This window comes from Heloderma suspectum, chromosome W, assembly GCF_057233095.1.
Source record: "Heloderma suspectum isolate Gila_16-S chromosome W, 16-S_ref, whole genome shotgun sequence".
In the NCBI taxonomy this organism is placed as follows: Eukaryota; Metazoa; Chordata; class Lepidosauria; order Squamata; family Helodermatidae; genus Heloderma; species Heloderma suspectum.
Window position 1 is genome coordinate 65174747 of NC_139475.1, and position 14140 is coordinate 65188886.

At 50.3% G+C, this 14140-nt stretch overlaps 1 protein-coding gene across 6 annotated transcripts in view; it reads left to right on the forward strand.

Annotated features, from left to right (window-relative positions):
- Positions 1–14140, forward strand: part of LOC146334100 (E3 SUMO-protein ligase PIAS4-like) — a 74721-nt gene that overhangs the window by 36411 nt on the left and 24170 nt on the right. For all 6 annotated transcript variants that reach the window (XM_084825150.1, XM_084825156.1, XM_084825155.1 and 3 more), the window contains exons 5-8: positions 872–962; positions 2055–2183; positions 6719–6824; positions 12783–12856. In XM_084825150.1, coding sequence (XP_084681276.1) covers positions 872–962; positions 2055–2183; positions 6719–6824; positions 12783–12856 — 400 coding nt within the window. The remainder of the gene's footprint in view (positions 1–871; positions 963–2054; positions 2184–6718; positions 6825–12782; positions 12857–14140) is intronic.

The window sequence follows — 14140 nt, forward strand, 5'->3', positions numbered from 1 at the left end:
ATTGTATTCCCACCTCAGCCCCCAGCTGCTTCGTACCTTTGGGCCAGCATTATATAAATGTTAATGTTATAAGCTGCTGCTTTTGATCTCAAAGCAGGCCTTTATATTCTTGTTATAAAAAAAAAATGAAGGGGGTGGTGGAATCCAAGGAAATCAGTGCTCTGTGCATCTTTTAAAAAAATCTATAATTTGACATCTGATCGTTTACACAGGTTTTCCCTGACATGTATGGAGCTATGACACTGCCCTCTTTTATTGCTGTCTTGGTAGTAATATTTTCATAGGGTGCAATCCTATGCATGTTTAGACAGAAAAAAATCCTACATCTCCCAGCATTCCCCAGCCAGCCATGCTAGGAGTTGTAGGTCTTTTTTCTGTCTAAACAAGCATAGGATTGTGCTCTAAAGTTCTTACTGCTAGTAGCTAAGCTTTAGGAGAGGCATTTCAACCTTTTAGAGTGGGGGAAAAACTTCAGAAAAGCTGGGAAACCACTAAACAGACAGAAAAAAGTCCTACAACTCCCAGCATTCTCCAGCAAGCCATGCTGGGAGATATAGGACTTTTATCGCGCTGGGGAATGCTGGAAGATGTAGGTCTTTTTTCTGTCTAAACATGCATAGGATTGTGCCCTTAAAGGTATATTGCCTCTATGCATAGACGTTCCATTCCTTTGAATAGTCCTCTCAGGCACAGAGGCACGAGTCGCAGGAGTGTGGCTGGTTGACGTGAATCTACTGCAGTCACTAGGCATCAAATCAAAGATTTAGCAGACTTGTGTGCGTTGAGGAATGGGTTAGGAGAGGGCAGACGAAGAGAGCTGGGGCGCATCCCTCTTTCGATCTATATTCTTGAAGCCTGTTTCCTTTCCCAGAATCTGCTACACAGATACCAGTTGTCCTCAGGAAGACCAGTACCCCCCAAACATTGCTGTAAAAGTCAACCATAGTTACTGTTCTGTCCCGGTAAGTCGACCCAAACTTTCTCTCTGAATCTCAGTCTGCTGTGCAGTGGGCTAGGGCTGGCTCCTGACAGTGATGTGGTTGGGCCCTTGTCTGTGTCCCTGTGTGCCCCACCGTAACTTTGCATAATGCTGAGATGCAGCTGAAGAGGATTCTCCTTGTGCGAGTCCTGTTTCTTCCGGGTGGGAGGGGTCCACTGAGGATTCCATGCCAGATGCCCCACCCCCAAGTCCTGGAACTTTTCCTGCAGTAGGAGGGGGTCATCTTCCCCTTTTGACATGAGGGGAGGGCTACCATCCATTGGCCTTTAGAACTGTCAGTCAGTGATGGGGATAGACAGGATGCTTGCCTGCCTTACTGTGGTCCACTCCTGTCGCTGCTGCTGCTGTCGTCGTCGTCCTTGGCAGCAGCTGATCTCCCTTGAAGTGGCAGATGATCAGCTGCTCTCAGTTCAGTATGACCTCCCCTTCGTGCCCTTGCCCGTGAACTGTCAAAATGAACGAAACGGTCCAGAAAATTCAGCTGGTCCAAAATAGGGCAGGGGGATCTTCAACAGGCACTGAGTGATGCAATCGTATTGCACCAGTGCTTTATGATCTGCATGAGCTGTTAATCCGTTTCTGGGCCCCAAAGTGCTGGTATTAACCTACCTGCCTGGACCCCGAGATCATCTTCAGAGGCCCTTCTCTGGGAGCCCCTGCCAAAGGAAGCGAAGTGGGTAGCTACTAAGTAGAGGGCCTTTTCAGTGATGGCACCCTAGTGGTGGAACACCCTCCCCAGGGAGGCTCACCTGGCTCCTACATTGTGCTCTTTTCAGTGCCTGGTGAAGACCATTCTATTCTCCCAGGCTTTTCAGTCCTTCCATTTAAAAAACTGTATTAGTGCATTTTTAGTTCTTGCCACTGCTGCTGGCTTTTACCATGGCTTGTACTTTCATTTTATTCTGTTTTAAATGTAAGGTTTTTATAATGTTTTACTATATTATTGTATTTTCTGGTTTTGAAGTTTTGTTTTGCGAACCACTCAGAGCTTTGGCTAATAGGTGGCATAGAAATGTAATAAATTTCTCTTTCTCCCCTCACCCCCTCTCCTTAGGGTTATTACCCCTCTAACAAGCCTGGGGTGGAGCCCAAGAGGCCTTGTCGTCCAATCAACCTCACGCATCTCATGTACCTGTCTCCCGCGACCAACCGCATCACCGTCATTTGGGGCAATTATGGAAAGGTGAGGGGCAGGCTGGGATGTGAGGGCGGCAGTGGAGTGTAGCCGGAAAAGTAGCCGGGCATCGCGGGGGCTGGAAGCTCCAAGCCGGGTGTGGATATGCCTTCACCAAAATGCCCCTCAGTAGGACAAGAGGGTCTGTAGGTGTCAAAGTTGCATGTCCGCCATGCCGCCTCTTGTGTGCCCCACACATGGACCCATGTTGCAGTCCACATGTTGGTGTCCTGTCTGCTGTGACAGGGTGTGCTGTGTGCTGGCCCTTTCCCTGTGCCCTGTCCCTCAGGGGCGGCCTAGAGGGTTCATGGGGCTTCAGGACAGATGTGAGGTTGGGGGGGTCCTACAAGGACCCATGTGGGTGTGGGCAATAGAGCAGGGCTGCAGGAGCTGAGACCCGGGGTGGGGGGGCTTGGAGGCCTGGGGAAAATTACCTCACTTACACACACACACACACACACACACACACACACACACACTGCTCCCAATCTGGGCAGCTCTGCTTTCCCCAAACTAGCGAATGGCAAAGAGGTGGCTACTAATCATGTTGGCTATATATTACCACCAACAACAGAGGCAGTATACTGGGGACTATGAGTGTGACAGTGCTGTTGCACCCCTGTCCTGCTTGTGGGCTACCCTTTGGGGCATCCGGTTGGCCCCTGTGCGAACAGAATGCTGGCCTAGACAGGACATGTGGTCTGATCCAGCAGGGCTCTTCTTAAGTTCCCACGGGAAAGAGAAGTGGTGTGCCATTTTGTAAGGAGGTGGCTGTGGGTGGGTGCGTGGGTGGGCGGTGGGGGAATTTGCTAGACTTGATCCCTGGTGAATCTTCGGTGTCTTCATTTCAGGGCAGATTTTGCTAACTCTGCCCCATTTGGCAGCCCCTCTAGGTATACCCATTTATATGTTATTTTTATACTACCCTTCAGTTAAAACCAAAAAGTGGCATACATAACAAGGGAACTAAAAGCAATGAATGTACAAATCCAAACTATCTTAATAAAGCCACCTTTGGTACCTCTGTGTGGAAAGGTGAGGTGTAAGTTCAAACCAGTCTTCCCCCACCTGGCACCCTCCTGGCTGGCTGGGGATGATGGGAGTTGCAGTCCCACACATCTGGAGGGCCCCTGGTGGTAGAAGTCTGGTTTAAATCTTCAATGGCACCCTCCACTCCCTGCCACTTTCAAAAAATTATTTTTAATTTAAAAAATCTTCAAAAACTGGGGTGCCTGGTTTTCCTTCCTGTTCCTGAACCTGCTACCGATCAGCTGTTCAGCAGGCAGGAAGAGAAGGAGAGTTGCTTCCTGGCCCCATCCAATCTTCTTCCATCCACACAGACCTCTTCCCTTTGCACGCGTGCACTCTCTCTCTGCACTTCTAGCCTCATTATTTCTCTCCCCCAACCCCTTTCCTTGATTTTTCTCTCCCTTCCTAGCCCCTAGCCTTGCTCTTTCTCTCCCACTCATCCCTTTATTTTGCTGTTTCTCTCCACTCCCAGCCTCTAGCCTCGCTATTTCCCACCACCACCTCTTTACCTTGCTGTTTCTCCCCCACCAGCCTTGCTCTTTCTCCCCCCCAAGCCTTGCTGTTTCTCTTTCCTCCCCCCCCTCTGCCTTGCTGTCCCCTCCCCCCCTTTTGACTAGCCAGGCCCCCATAGCAGTCAGTACACTGGACTGGCCACTCTGCTCGTGAATAGTGAGGAGACCTGGAGTTGGAACTGGGGGGAGTGCTGCTTTTAAGAACTCTGCTGCCTTATCAACTTGCTCTGTAACTGAACTGCCCACTCCCTCCTCCAGTAATTTTTGTTGGTACTGAGTGGGAACATCTGCTGGGAAGCCTTCTCACCAAGGCAGGACACTCTCTCAGCCATTGGACATCCCCAGACTTCTGGGAGAGATGAAGGCAGCCCCGCTGTGGGGTGGTGGACTGCCACTGGTGGGCTGCCCCAGCAGGGTACCTGGATAAAGCACATGGTCTTCGATGTCTATATACTAATGCCCAGAGTATGGGAAACAAACAGAACGAACTTGAACTCTTAATACAGGAGGGAAATTATGACTTGATAGGTGCAACTGAGACTTGGTGGGATGACTCTCATGACTGGAATACAGCAATTGAAGGATATAACTTGTTCAAAAAGAACAGGAGTAACAGAAAGGGAGGTGGGGTTGCACTGTATGTGAAAAATACATATCTCTGCACAGAAATACAGGAGGAGGAGCTTGGTAGCCCCATCGAGAGCAGCTGGGTTGAAATAAATGGAGCAAAGAATAAAAGGAACCTGGTGGTCGGAGTCTACTACTGGCCACCCAATCAAGGAGAAGACAAGGATGAAACTTTTGAAAAGCAAATTGCTCAGTCCTCAGTCTGCATCCTAGAGTAACAAAGAAACTGGCAGAAGAACTCTCAGAACCGCTGTCTATTCTCTTTGAGCAATCATGGAGGATGGGGGAAGTGCCAGATGACTGGAGGAGGGCTAACGTTGTCCCTATCTTCAAAAAGGAGGAACCTGGGAACTACAGACCAGTCAGTCTGACATCAATCCCTGGGAAAATTCTGGAGCAGATGACAAAGCAATCAGTCTGTAAGCACCTTGAAAACAATGCAGTGATTACTCAAAGCCAACATGGATTCGACAAGAACAAATCCTGCCAGACGAGTCTGATCTCATTATTTGATCAAGTCACCTCCCTTGTGGACCGTGGGAATGCTGTGGACATCATACACCTCGACTTCAGCAAAGCTTTCGACAAAGTGCCCCATGATACCCTGATGAGCAAACTAGCTCAAAGTGGGCTAGATGAAACAATGATCCGGTGGATCCACAGCTGGCTACAGGATCAGACTCAAAGAGTGCTTCTCAATGGGATCTTCTCCAACTGGGGGGAGGGAACGAGCGGGGTGCTGCAGGGCTCAGTCCTGGGCCCAGTGCTCTTCAACATTTGTATTAATGACTTGGAAGAGGAGGTGCAGGGAATGCTGATCACATTTGCAGATGACACAAAATGGGGTGGGATAGCTAATACCCTGGAAGACAGAAACAAAATTCAAACTGTTCTTGATAGACTGGAGCATTGGGCAGAAAACAACAGAATGACGTTTGATAGGAATAGATGCCAAGTTCTGCACCTAGGAAAAAGAAACCAAATGCACAGTTACAAGATGGGGGATACGTGGCTCAACAACACTACAAGCGAGAAGGATCTGGGAATTGTTGTCGATCACAAGCTGAATATGAGCCAACAATGTGATGTGGCTGCAAAAAAAGGCAAATGCTCTTTTGGGCTGCATTAATGGAAGTATAGCTATAGTCTGCCATGAAAACGCCAGTGTAAGCGGTGTCCCTCTAAGGGCCAGTAACGACCCGGTGCTTGCACAGGAGGAACCTTTCCTTTCCAACTTCCAAATCCCTGGAAGTACTAGTTCCCCTCTACTCAGCACTGGTTAGCCTCATCTTGAGTCCTGTGTCCAGTTCTGGGCACCACATTTTAAGAAGGATGCAGACAAACTGGAGAGGGTTCAGAGGAGGGCAGCAAAGATTATCAGGGGACTGGAAACAAAGCCCTATGAAGAGAGACTGAAAGAACTGGGCATGTTATGCCTTGAGAAGAGAAGCCTGAGGGTAGACAGGATAGCACTCTTGAAGTACTTGAAAGGTTGTCACGGAGAGGAAGGCCAGGATCTCTTCTTGATCATCCCAGAGTGCAGGACACGGAAGAATGGGCTCAAGTGACAGGAAGCCAGATTCCGGCTGAACATCAGGAAAATCCTCCTGACTGTTAGAGCAATACAACAATGGAACCAATTACCTAGGGAGGTGGTGGGCTCTCCCGCACTTGAGGCATTCAAGATGAGGCTGGACAGCCACCTGTCAGGGATGCTTTGAGTTGGGCTCGTGCACTGAGCATGGGGTGGACTTGATGGTTTTATAGCCCCCTTCCAACCCTATGATTCTACCTGAGAGAGCACCTTCTCCCTTTCCAACCTTCCCTGTCACTGAGGGCATCAGAGGGCATGGTCCTGGTAGTTCCACAAGGACCTATGGCCCAGTTGCAGTCCACCAGAAGAGCCTTCAAGCGTGGTGGCTCCCTTTCTTTGGAACTCCCTGTTCCTGGAAGTCAGGCAGGCACCAACACTGCGTTGCTTCCGGTGCCTCCTGAAAACAGCACTGTTCCAGGAGGCATTCCTTAATTGACCAGTTATGATTTGTACTGGCATTGTGGTTTTTAAATAAGTGCAATTTTAATGTGGTGTTTTAATCTTTTTATTCTTTTACTGTTTTATCTTTTGTGTTCACTGCTCTGAAATCTATTCTAGGTATGGAGCGGTATATAAGTATTGTAAATAAATAAGATAAATAAATTATGTGACTAGCCATATCCTCCATGGGAGCCATTTTGTGGTGGGGCCCACAGGAGTTTCTCAAATTTCCTAATGTGCCCATGGATCCAAAAAGGCTGGGGAGCCCTGATCCAGAAAGTCAACTGAAATAAGATGCTCTGTATGTTTTCTGCCCCCCCCCCCCAACTGTTTCTATTCAGAGTTATTCTGTGGGCCTCTTCCTTGTGCGACAGATGATGTCAGCAGAGTTGCTGCAGAGGTTGAAAATGATCGGCATTAAGCACCCAGAGCTGTGCAAGGCCCTTGGTGAGTCTGTGCTTTCTCCATTACACAGCACCCCACTCTCACTGAACCTACAGCTTCTGTTTGGGCTGTGGGCAGTGGCAACCGGTGACTTGAGTTTCAGAGGGGCAGTGATTCCATTCTGGGCTTTAGTTACTGCAAGCTAAAACTCTAATGGTGCTGTCCAAGGTGCTGAACTGTAGCCCCAAAATGGTTTCAGCACTTTGGATAACACCGTTAGAGTTTTGGCTGGTTGTAACTAAAGCCCTGCGTGGAATCACTGCTCCTCCGGAACTGGAGTCACCAGCCACCACTGGCTGTGGGGGAGTTGGGTGCTCTCAGTGGCGGTGGAAGGATGATGTGGAGGTGAAACACAGTCAAATGAATGAAACACAATCAAATGCACCTTATTTATTTATTTATTACATTTATACCCCACCCTTCTTCCACTGCAAAACTCAAGGTGGCTGCATGTGGTTCCCAGGTGGTCTCCCCTCCAAGCACTGACCAGGCCCAGACCTACTTAGCTTCAGCAAGGTGGCTGCCTCATGTGCCTCCAGACCAAGCCCTGGGACCTTAGTCTACTGCCTCTGAAAAAAGCGAGGATGGCTTTTGGGCTGCTTCCCCCTTCTGCCAGCAGTGACGGCTGAAGGTTTTGGAGGTCCCTTGGGAAGGCCACTCTCCATGACACCCGCCCTCCTCACCACCATTGCCGCCAGCTGCTCTTGCTCCTCTTCCTCATGATAGCTTCCGCTGGCTTGCTTGGCAAGTGGAGAGTCAGGGAGCAAGCAGGCAGTGGCATCTCCTGCTCCTCCTCCTTGCCAACACATCTGTCTGGGCTGGAGCAAGAGGTTGGCAAACAAGCAGGTTGCAATGGTGCGATGGAGGAGCAGCTCTTGTCAGTGGGCCCCTCAGCAGGTGCCTGACTGTGCCTACCCTTGGCACCTGCCCTGCTGGCTGCATTGAGTCTCTGCTTTCATGTGCAGCGAAATGGTAACATGATCTGCTTCAAAGAATGACAGTGGTCTGAGAACAACCACTCTGGGCTGCTGTATGGTAGAGCAGCCTCCCCGCCCCCACAACCTGGTGCCTTCCATAGGTTTGGGACTACAACCCCCAGCATTTCTAACCATTGGCCATGCTGGCTGGGGCTGATGGAAGTTGAAGCCCACATCTGGAAGTGGGTTGGAAAGACTGGGATACAGCTATCAAGCAATTAAAGAGTTAGTAAGAATGGTCCATCTAGTCCAGGGTGGGTGCACTGTAGGCCTGGAGTCTCCACTGTGGTACCTGTGGACACCAATGTGCCTGCAGACACCTCTCTTGGTGGATCCCAGACTCCTTGCCCCACCTGGTTTTTATTTTACTCCTTAAGATTCATTTTGTTTTTACCTGGGAGCTGGCATGCTGCAAAGCAAAGGGCTGCCCTCCGGATTCAATGGAGCAGGTATTATTATTATTATTATTATTATTATTAATTAAATTTATTAATCGCCCATCTGGCTGGTCACCCAGCCACTCTGGGCGATGTACAACACACCATAAAACAATTTAAAACAATAAAATTCTACCATAAAAATTGTTTTTTTTAAATACCCTAACCCACCCCAAATGCCTGCCTGAACAACCACGTTTTTAATGCACGACGGAAGCTCATTAAAGAGGGGGCATGACGGAGTTCCCTAGGGAGGGAGTTCCACAGAGTGGGGGCCACCACAGAAAAGGCCCTCTCCCTCGTCCCCACCAGTCTAGCTGTCCTGGCTGATGGGACAGAGAGAAGGCCATCCGAGGCTGATCTTGTTAAGCGGCCTGTCTGGTGTTGCTGGAGGCGCTCCTTAAGATAGGCTGGGCCAGAACCATATAGGGTTTTAAAGGTCAAAACCAACACCTTGAATTTGGCCCGGAAAACAACTGGTAACCAGTGCAACTCCTTCAGCACTGGAGTGATGTGATCTCACCGGCGGCTGCCTTTAATCAGGCGAGCCGCCGCATTCTGTACCAGCTGCAGTTTCCGAACCGTCTTCAAGGGTAACCCCACGTAGAGCGCATTACAGTAGTCTAAACGAGAGGAGACCAGGGCATGTACTACCGATGGGAGCAGATGTTCGGGAAGGAAGGGTAATTCCAAGGTTATTGGGTAATATCCAGTGTTAGTCCTACTTAAAGTAGAGCCACTGAAATGAATGGGATTTAAATTAGTCAAGACTAACTTGTCCTAGTAATTTCAGTGGGTGTCTACTCTAAGTAGGACTAACACTGGATACTACCCATGGTGTTCTGCAGCTCAGTCGCGACCTCTGCCTTATCCTTAGGCTTCTTGGGCAAGTTACTTTTCTTTGAGTCTCACCAGATTGTCTTCTGGGAAACAAGTGTTTTGTGACCAGTCATACCTATCATGGCAGCCAAGACACTCCCCCCCCCCGGTGGCAGCCGTTTTGTGAGAGAGACCACGACACTCTCAAAATTCCAGATGTGCCCACTGACCCGAAAAGCTTGGGAACCCCTGCTTTAGGCTTATGGGATCCTCTTTGTTTTTCACTCGAGCCCTGAGGTCCACCTTCTGGCATCAGTGTCTCTGAGAACTTTTGCTTAGCCTAAGAGCTCATTTTCAATACCAGAACTGGAGCTTGTGCACACATCTTTTCTTGCATGTGAGTCTACTGTGTTCTCCAAAACGTTATTCTTCATTTAGGAGGAAATTAGGTATTTTATTGTTGCTATTGTTAAACTGTTGGGAGTCAGAGACCCTTGCTGATCAACTGCACGTCACCCAGAGATCTCCCAGTACATCCTGAACAACTGTGGTGTAGTCCTGCCCAGTGCTTCTGCTGATGGCTCACGGGGAAACTTCTAAGCGAGCCTCGGCTAAGATAATCTCCTTCCTTATGGTTTTCCCCCCACCATCTAGTTTGGGTTGAGAGAGACAGTGGCAGATATTGTATCCCCCTGCGTCCAAAATTCAGAGCGCATCACAGATGCAACTTGTGCATGGACAAGCCAGTTTGCCAGTGTTCGCTTTGTGTCACACTATGGTGTTACCAAGAAACAGAAGGCTGAGCATGGGGTGAGTAGGGTGGGGTGGCAGAACAGCTAGAGTGGCTGCTTTGTTGGCTCGAAAACAATCTTGGAGAGAATAGTGCCACTCTAGAGCCAAGTGGGCAGTCGCCAGCCCCTCGTCTCTGCTGCTCTGGTTTTCTCCCAGCAAGTGGGGGATGGGATGTGCCTAGAGGTGGGGAAAGACCCAGGATGAAATGAAGGAAATGGGGGGGGGGGGTCTGGAGATACATTGCCACCCCCACCCTGGACTTTTCACAAGCATGCCTTTACTATAGAGGTGGGAAACATGTGGCCCTCTAAATGTTTTGGCCTAATGACTCCCAAGTTCCCTCAACCATTGACTAAGCTGGCTAGGGCTGATGGGAGTTGTAGGCCAAAACTTTTGGAGGGCCCCAAGTTGCCTGCCCCTGCTCTAGCATAACAGCAGTTACCCTGGCATAAAGAAGGGATCTGCTATCCAAAATAGATAGCACCTGCTTACATGATCCTTGCCCATCTTGGCTCATTATGGGCTGCAGAGAGAGACTGGGTGAGGGGATCAGGGTGGTGGTGAACGCCTCCCTCAAGGAGGGAGTGATGCCATCGGCCCTCAAGGAGGCAGTGATAAGACCGCTCTTAAAGAAGCCCTCCTTGGATCCTCAAGTTCTGAACAACTTTCGCCCAGTCTCAAATCTGCCATTTTTGGGCAAGGTGATTGAGCGGGTGGTGGCGGTGCAGTTGAAGGCACACTTGGAAGAAACTGATTATCTAGAGCCATTTCAGTCAGGCTTCAGGCCTGGGCATGGGACAGAAACGGCCTTGGTCGCCTTGGTGGATGATATGAGGAGGGCTCTGGATAGGGGTGAATGCTCCTTCCTTGTTCTCCTCGACCTCTCAGCGGCTTTTGATACCATTGACCACAGTATCCTCCTGGACCGCCTGGAGGGGTTGGGCTTGGAGACACTGTATTGCGGTGGTTCCGGTCCTTCCTCTCCGGCAGGTACCAGAGGGTAGCACTGGGAGAGGAGGTTTTGTACCCGTGGCCACTTACTTGTGGGGGTGCCACAGGGTTCCATCCTCTCCCCGATGGTGTCATCAATATGCGGATGACACGCACCTCTATCTCTCATTCAAATCTTCACCAAGGTTGGCTGTAGAATCCCTGTCCAAATGTCTGGAGACGGTGAGTGGCTGGATGGGGAGGAATAAGCTGAAGCTGAACCCTGACAAGACCGAGGTACTTTTGGTGGGAGACCAGAGGAGGTTGGGGGATGTTGACCTGGTGTTGAATGGGGTACGGCTACCCTTGAAGGACCAGGTCCGCAGCCTGGGGGTCATTTTGGACTCCCAGCTGTGCATGGAGGCTCAGGTGTCAGCTGTGAGCCGGACAGCGCTGTATCAACTCCATCTGATACGGCAGCTGCGCCCCTTCCTTCCCGACCATCTGCTCCCATCGGTAGTACATGCCCTGGTCTCCTCTCGTTTAGACTACTATAATGCGCTCTACGTGGGGTTACCCTTGAAGACGGTTTGGAAACTGCAGCTGGTACAGAACGCGGCGGCTCGCCTGATTAAAGGCAGCCGCCGGCGAGATCACATCACTCCAGTGCTGAAGGAGTTGCACTGGTTACCAGTTGTTTTCCGGGCCAAATTCAAGGTGTTGGTTTTGACCTTTAAAACCCTATATGGTTCTGGCCCAGCCTATCTTAAGGAGTGCCTCCAGCAGCACCAGACAGGCCACTTAACAAGTTCAGCCTCAGCTGGCCTTCTCTCTGTCCCATCAGCCAGGACAGCTAGACTGGTGGGGACGAGGGAGAGGGCCTTTTCTGTGGTGGCCCCCACTCTGTGGAACTCCCTCCCTAGGGAACTCCGTCATGCCCCCTCTTTAATGAGCTTCCGTCGTGCATTAAAAACGTGGTTGTTCAGGCGGGCATTTGGGGTGGGTTAGGGTATTTTAGAAAATGTTTTTATTGTAGAATGTTACTGTTTTAAACTTGTTTTATTGTATGTTGTACATCGCCCAGAGTGGCTGGGTGACCAGCCAGATGGGCGATTAATAAATTTAATAATAATAATAAAAAAATAAATTTCATAATAAGGTGATAAACATATCACCTTGATATTGCATGTTAGTGATGCAGGTGGAGAGACAGCGCCTGGACTTTCTAACCTCCACATCAAAATGTCTCTGGCCAGCCCCACAAACCCCACGAAGCCGGGGCTGGCATGTCACCACATCACTGGGGAGGTGGGAAGGACCCCTCCCTAACCTTGAGTGGGAGGCTGATGTCAGGGTTGGATTGGAGCCCAGAGAGCCCCAAAGCAGTTCTGATTCTGAGGAAGAGATAGAAACCATGGGAGAGGAACCCGTGCGCTGTTCAGAGGCGCAGCCAGGGGGAGAGCCCCTCCCGGTACACATTCCTGAGAGTGATAGTGACCCTGGCAGGGAGAGGGAGGTGCAACAGCAGTTTCTGGATGCTAGGTGCCGGCGCAGCGTCAAGCGGGAGATGGCGGGTGCCGAGAGGAGGCGCTCAGCCCGCTTGGCGCGACGGCAGCAACGGCGCCCCGATGCCCCATGGGAAAGGGGTGGACTCTCTCCTCCTAGCCCATAAGTACAGAGGTTTCCCACCTTCCCCTCCAAATGGAGATCAACTGATTCCTAAGGTTAGAACCCCTGAGTAGGCAGCTCTCAAGTCTCACTCATAGGATCAAGCAATTAGCATCTGTAAGTGTCATTAGGCTGAATGGGACTAAAGCCTTGGAAAAGCGCCCTATTATCTGCGTGTTGATTCTGGCTACTTGAGGATTTCAGAAGGCAGCAGGGGCAACCTCCCGACACCTGGGGTGATATTAGGGCAGCTTCCTCTACTCCTGGATTCTCCTATCTTTGCCTGGGTCTGTGAAAGTCGCTAACCAAGGTTCTCTCTCCCCTTCCCAAAAATGCAGTCAAAGAGAAGTTGCGCCTGGATCCGGAGAGTGAAATTGCCACCACTGGTGTGAGAGTATCATTAATATGCCCGGTGAGTGTTGCATGCTGTATTGTAAAGCTGGGAAGGGAGGGTCCTTGCTGGGAGCTGGGGCACATCTGACAGGCCTTGAGAGGGTGCAAATCTGTGAGCAGTTGCCTTTGTAGGCATCAAGTGGCATTTTAAGATTGCTCCTAGGCAAGTCGCTTTCAACATTTTCAAACCTAGCACCCTCCTTTGAACTTAACCTGCCAATAGGAATCAACGTTTTTTAACTGCTCCCCCCCTCCCCAATTCTGTTGGAACCTACCAGTTGGCCAACATCCTAGACCAGGGATGGACAATCAGCAAGCCAGGTACACTCCCCATGTGTGTGCGTGCGTGCGCGCGTCCCCCCCACCCGTCCGCCTGCTTCCCCCCCACCCGTCCGCCTGCTTCCCCCCCCACCCGTCCGCCTGCTTAAAGAGAGATAAATTTTATTACGATCATTGATCAGCACTTTACATGTACAATACTTGCACACAACGTGCATAATTATACACCAACTCACCCCCCCCACACATGACCCCAGAGTATCGGCCTGGGGGAATAGTACTATTTTACTAAAAGTTTGTGGCAAGCGCTAACAGCTGCACAAAACCTGGCCAACTTATCTGTAATCTGAGCATCTGGAACAGAAAGACAAAATTCATTTGATCTGCCTGGCATTTTTGTGTGAAATAGGTATAATAAAAGCACAGTGAATTCCTTGATAAAAAGAAGGAAAGGAAAGGTTCCTCCTGTGCAAGCACCGAGTCATTGCTGACCCCTAGAGGGACGCCGCTTGCACTGGCGTTTTCATGGCAGACTGTAGTGGGGTGGTTTGCCATTGCCTTCCCCAGTCATGACTACCTTTCCCCCAGCAAGCTGGGTACTCATTTTACCGACCTCGGAAGGATGGACGGCTGAGTCGACCCGAGCCGGCTACCCGGGACCCGGCTTCCACTGGGATCGAACTCAGGTTGTGGGGAGAGTTTCGGTTGCAACACTGCCGCCTACCACTCTGCGCCACACGAGGCTTGTAAAACATGCCTAGCAGTTCCCACTTCCCCTACTGTCACAGGGACACGTACGTTCATGGTCTGGGACCTTTTGATATCTTCCCTCTAAACCTGCTTAAAAAGTAAGGTCTTAACGTTACTTGGCATCTAAATGTATACAGTGAAGATGCTGGGTGTATCTCCTTGGGAAGGTCATTCCACAGACAGGGCTGCAACAGAGAAGGCTCTTTCTCCCACCAAGTGCAGGAGGCCAGCCAATACGGGGAAGGACCCGCCTCCAGGGCCAGGAAGGCAGTCT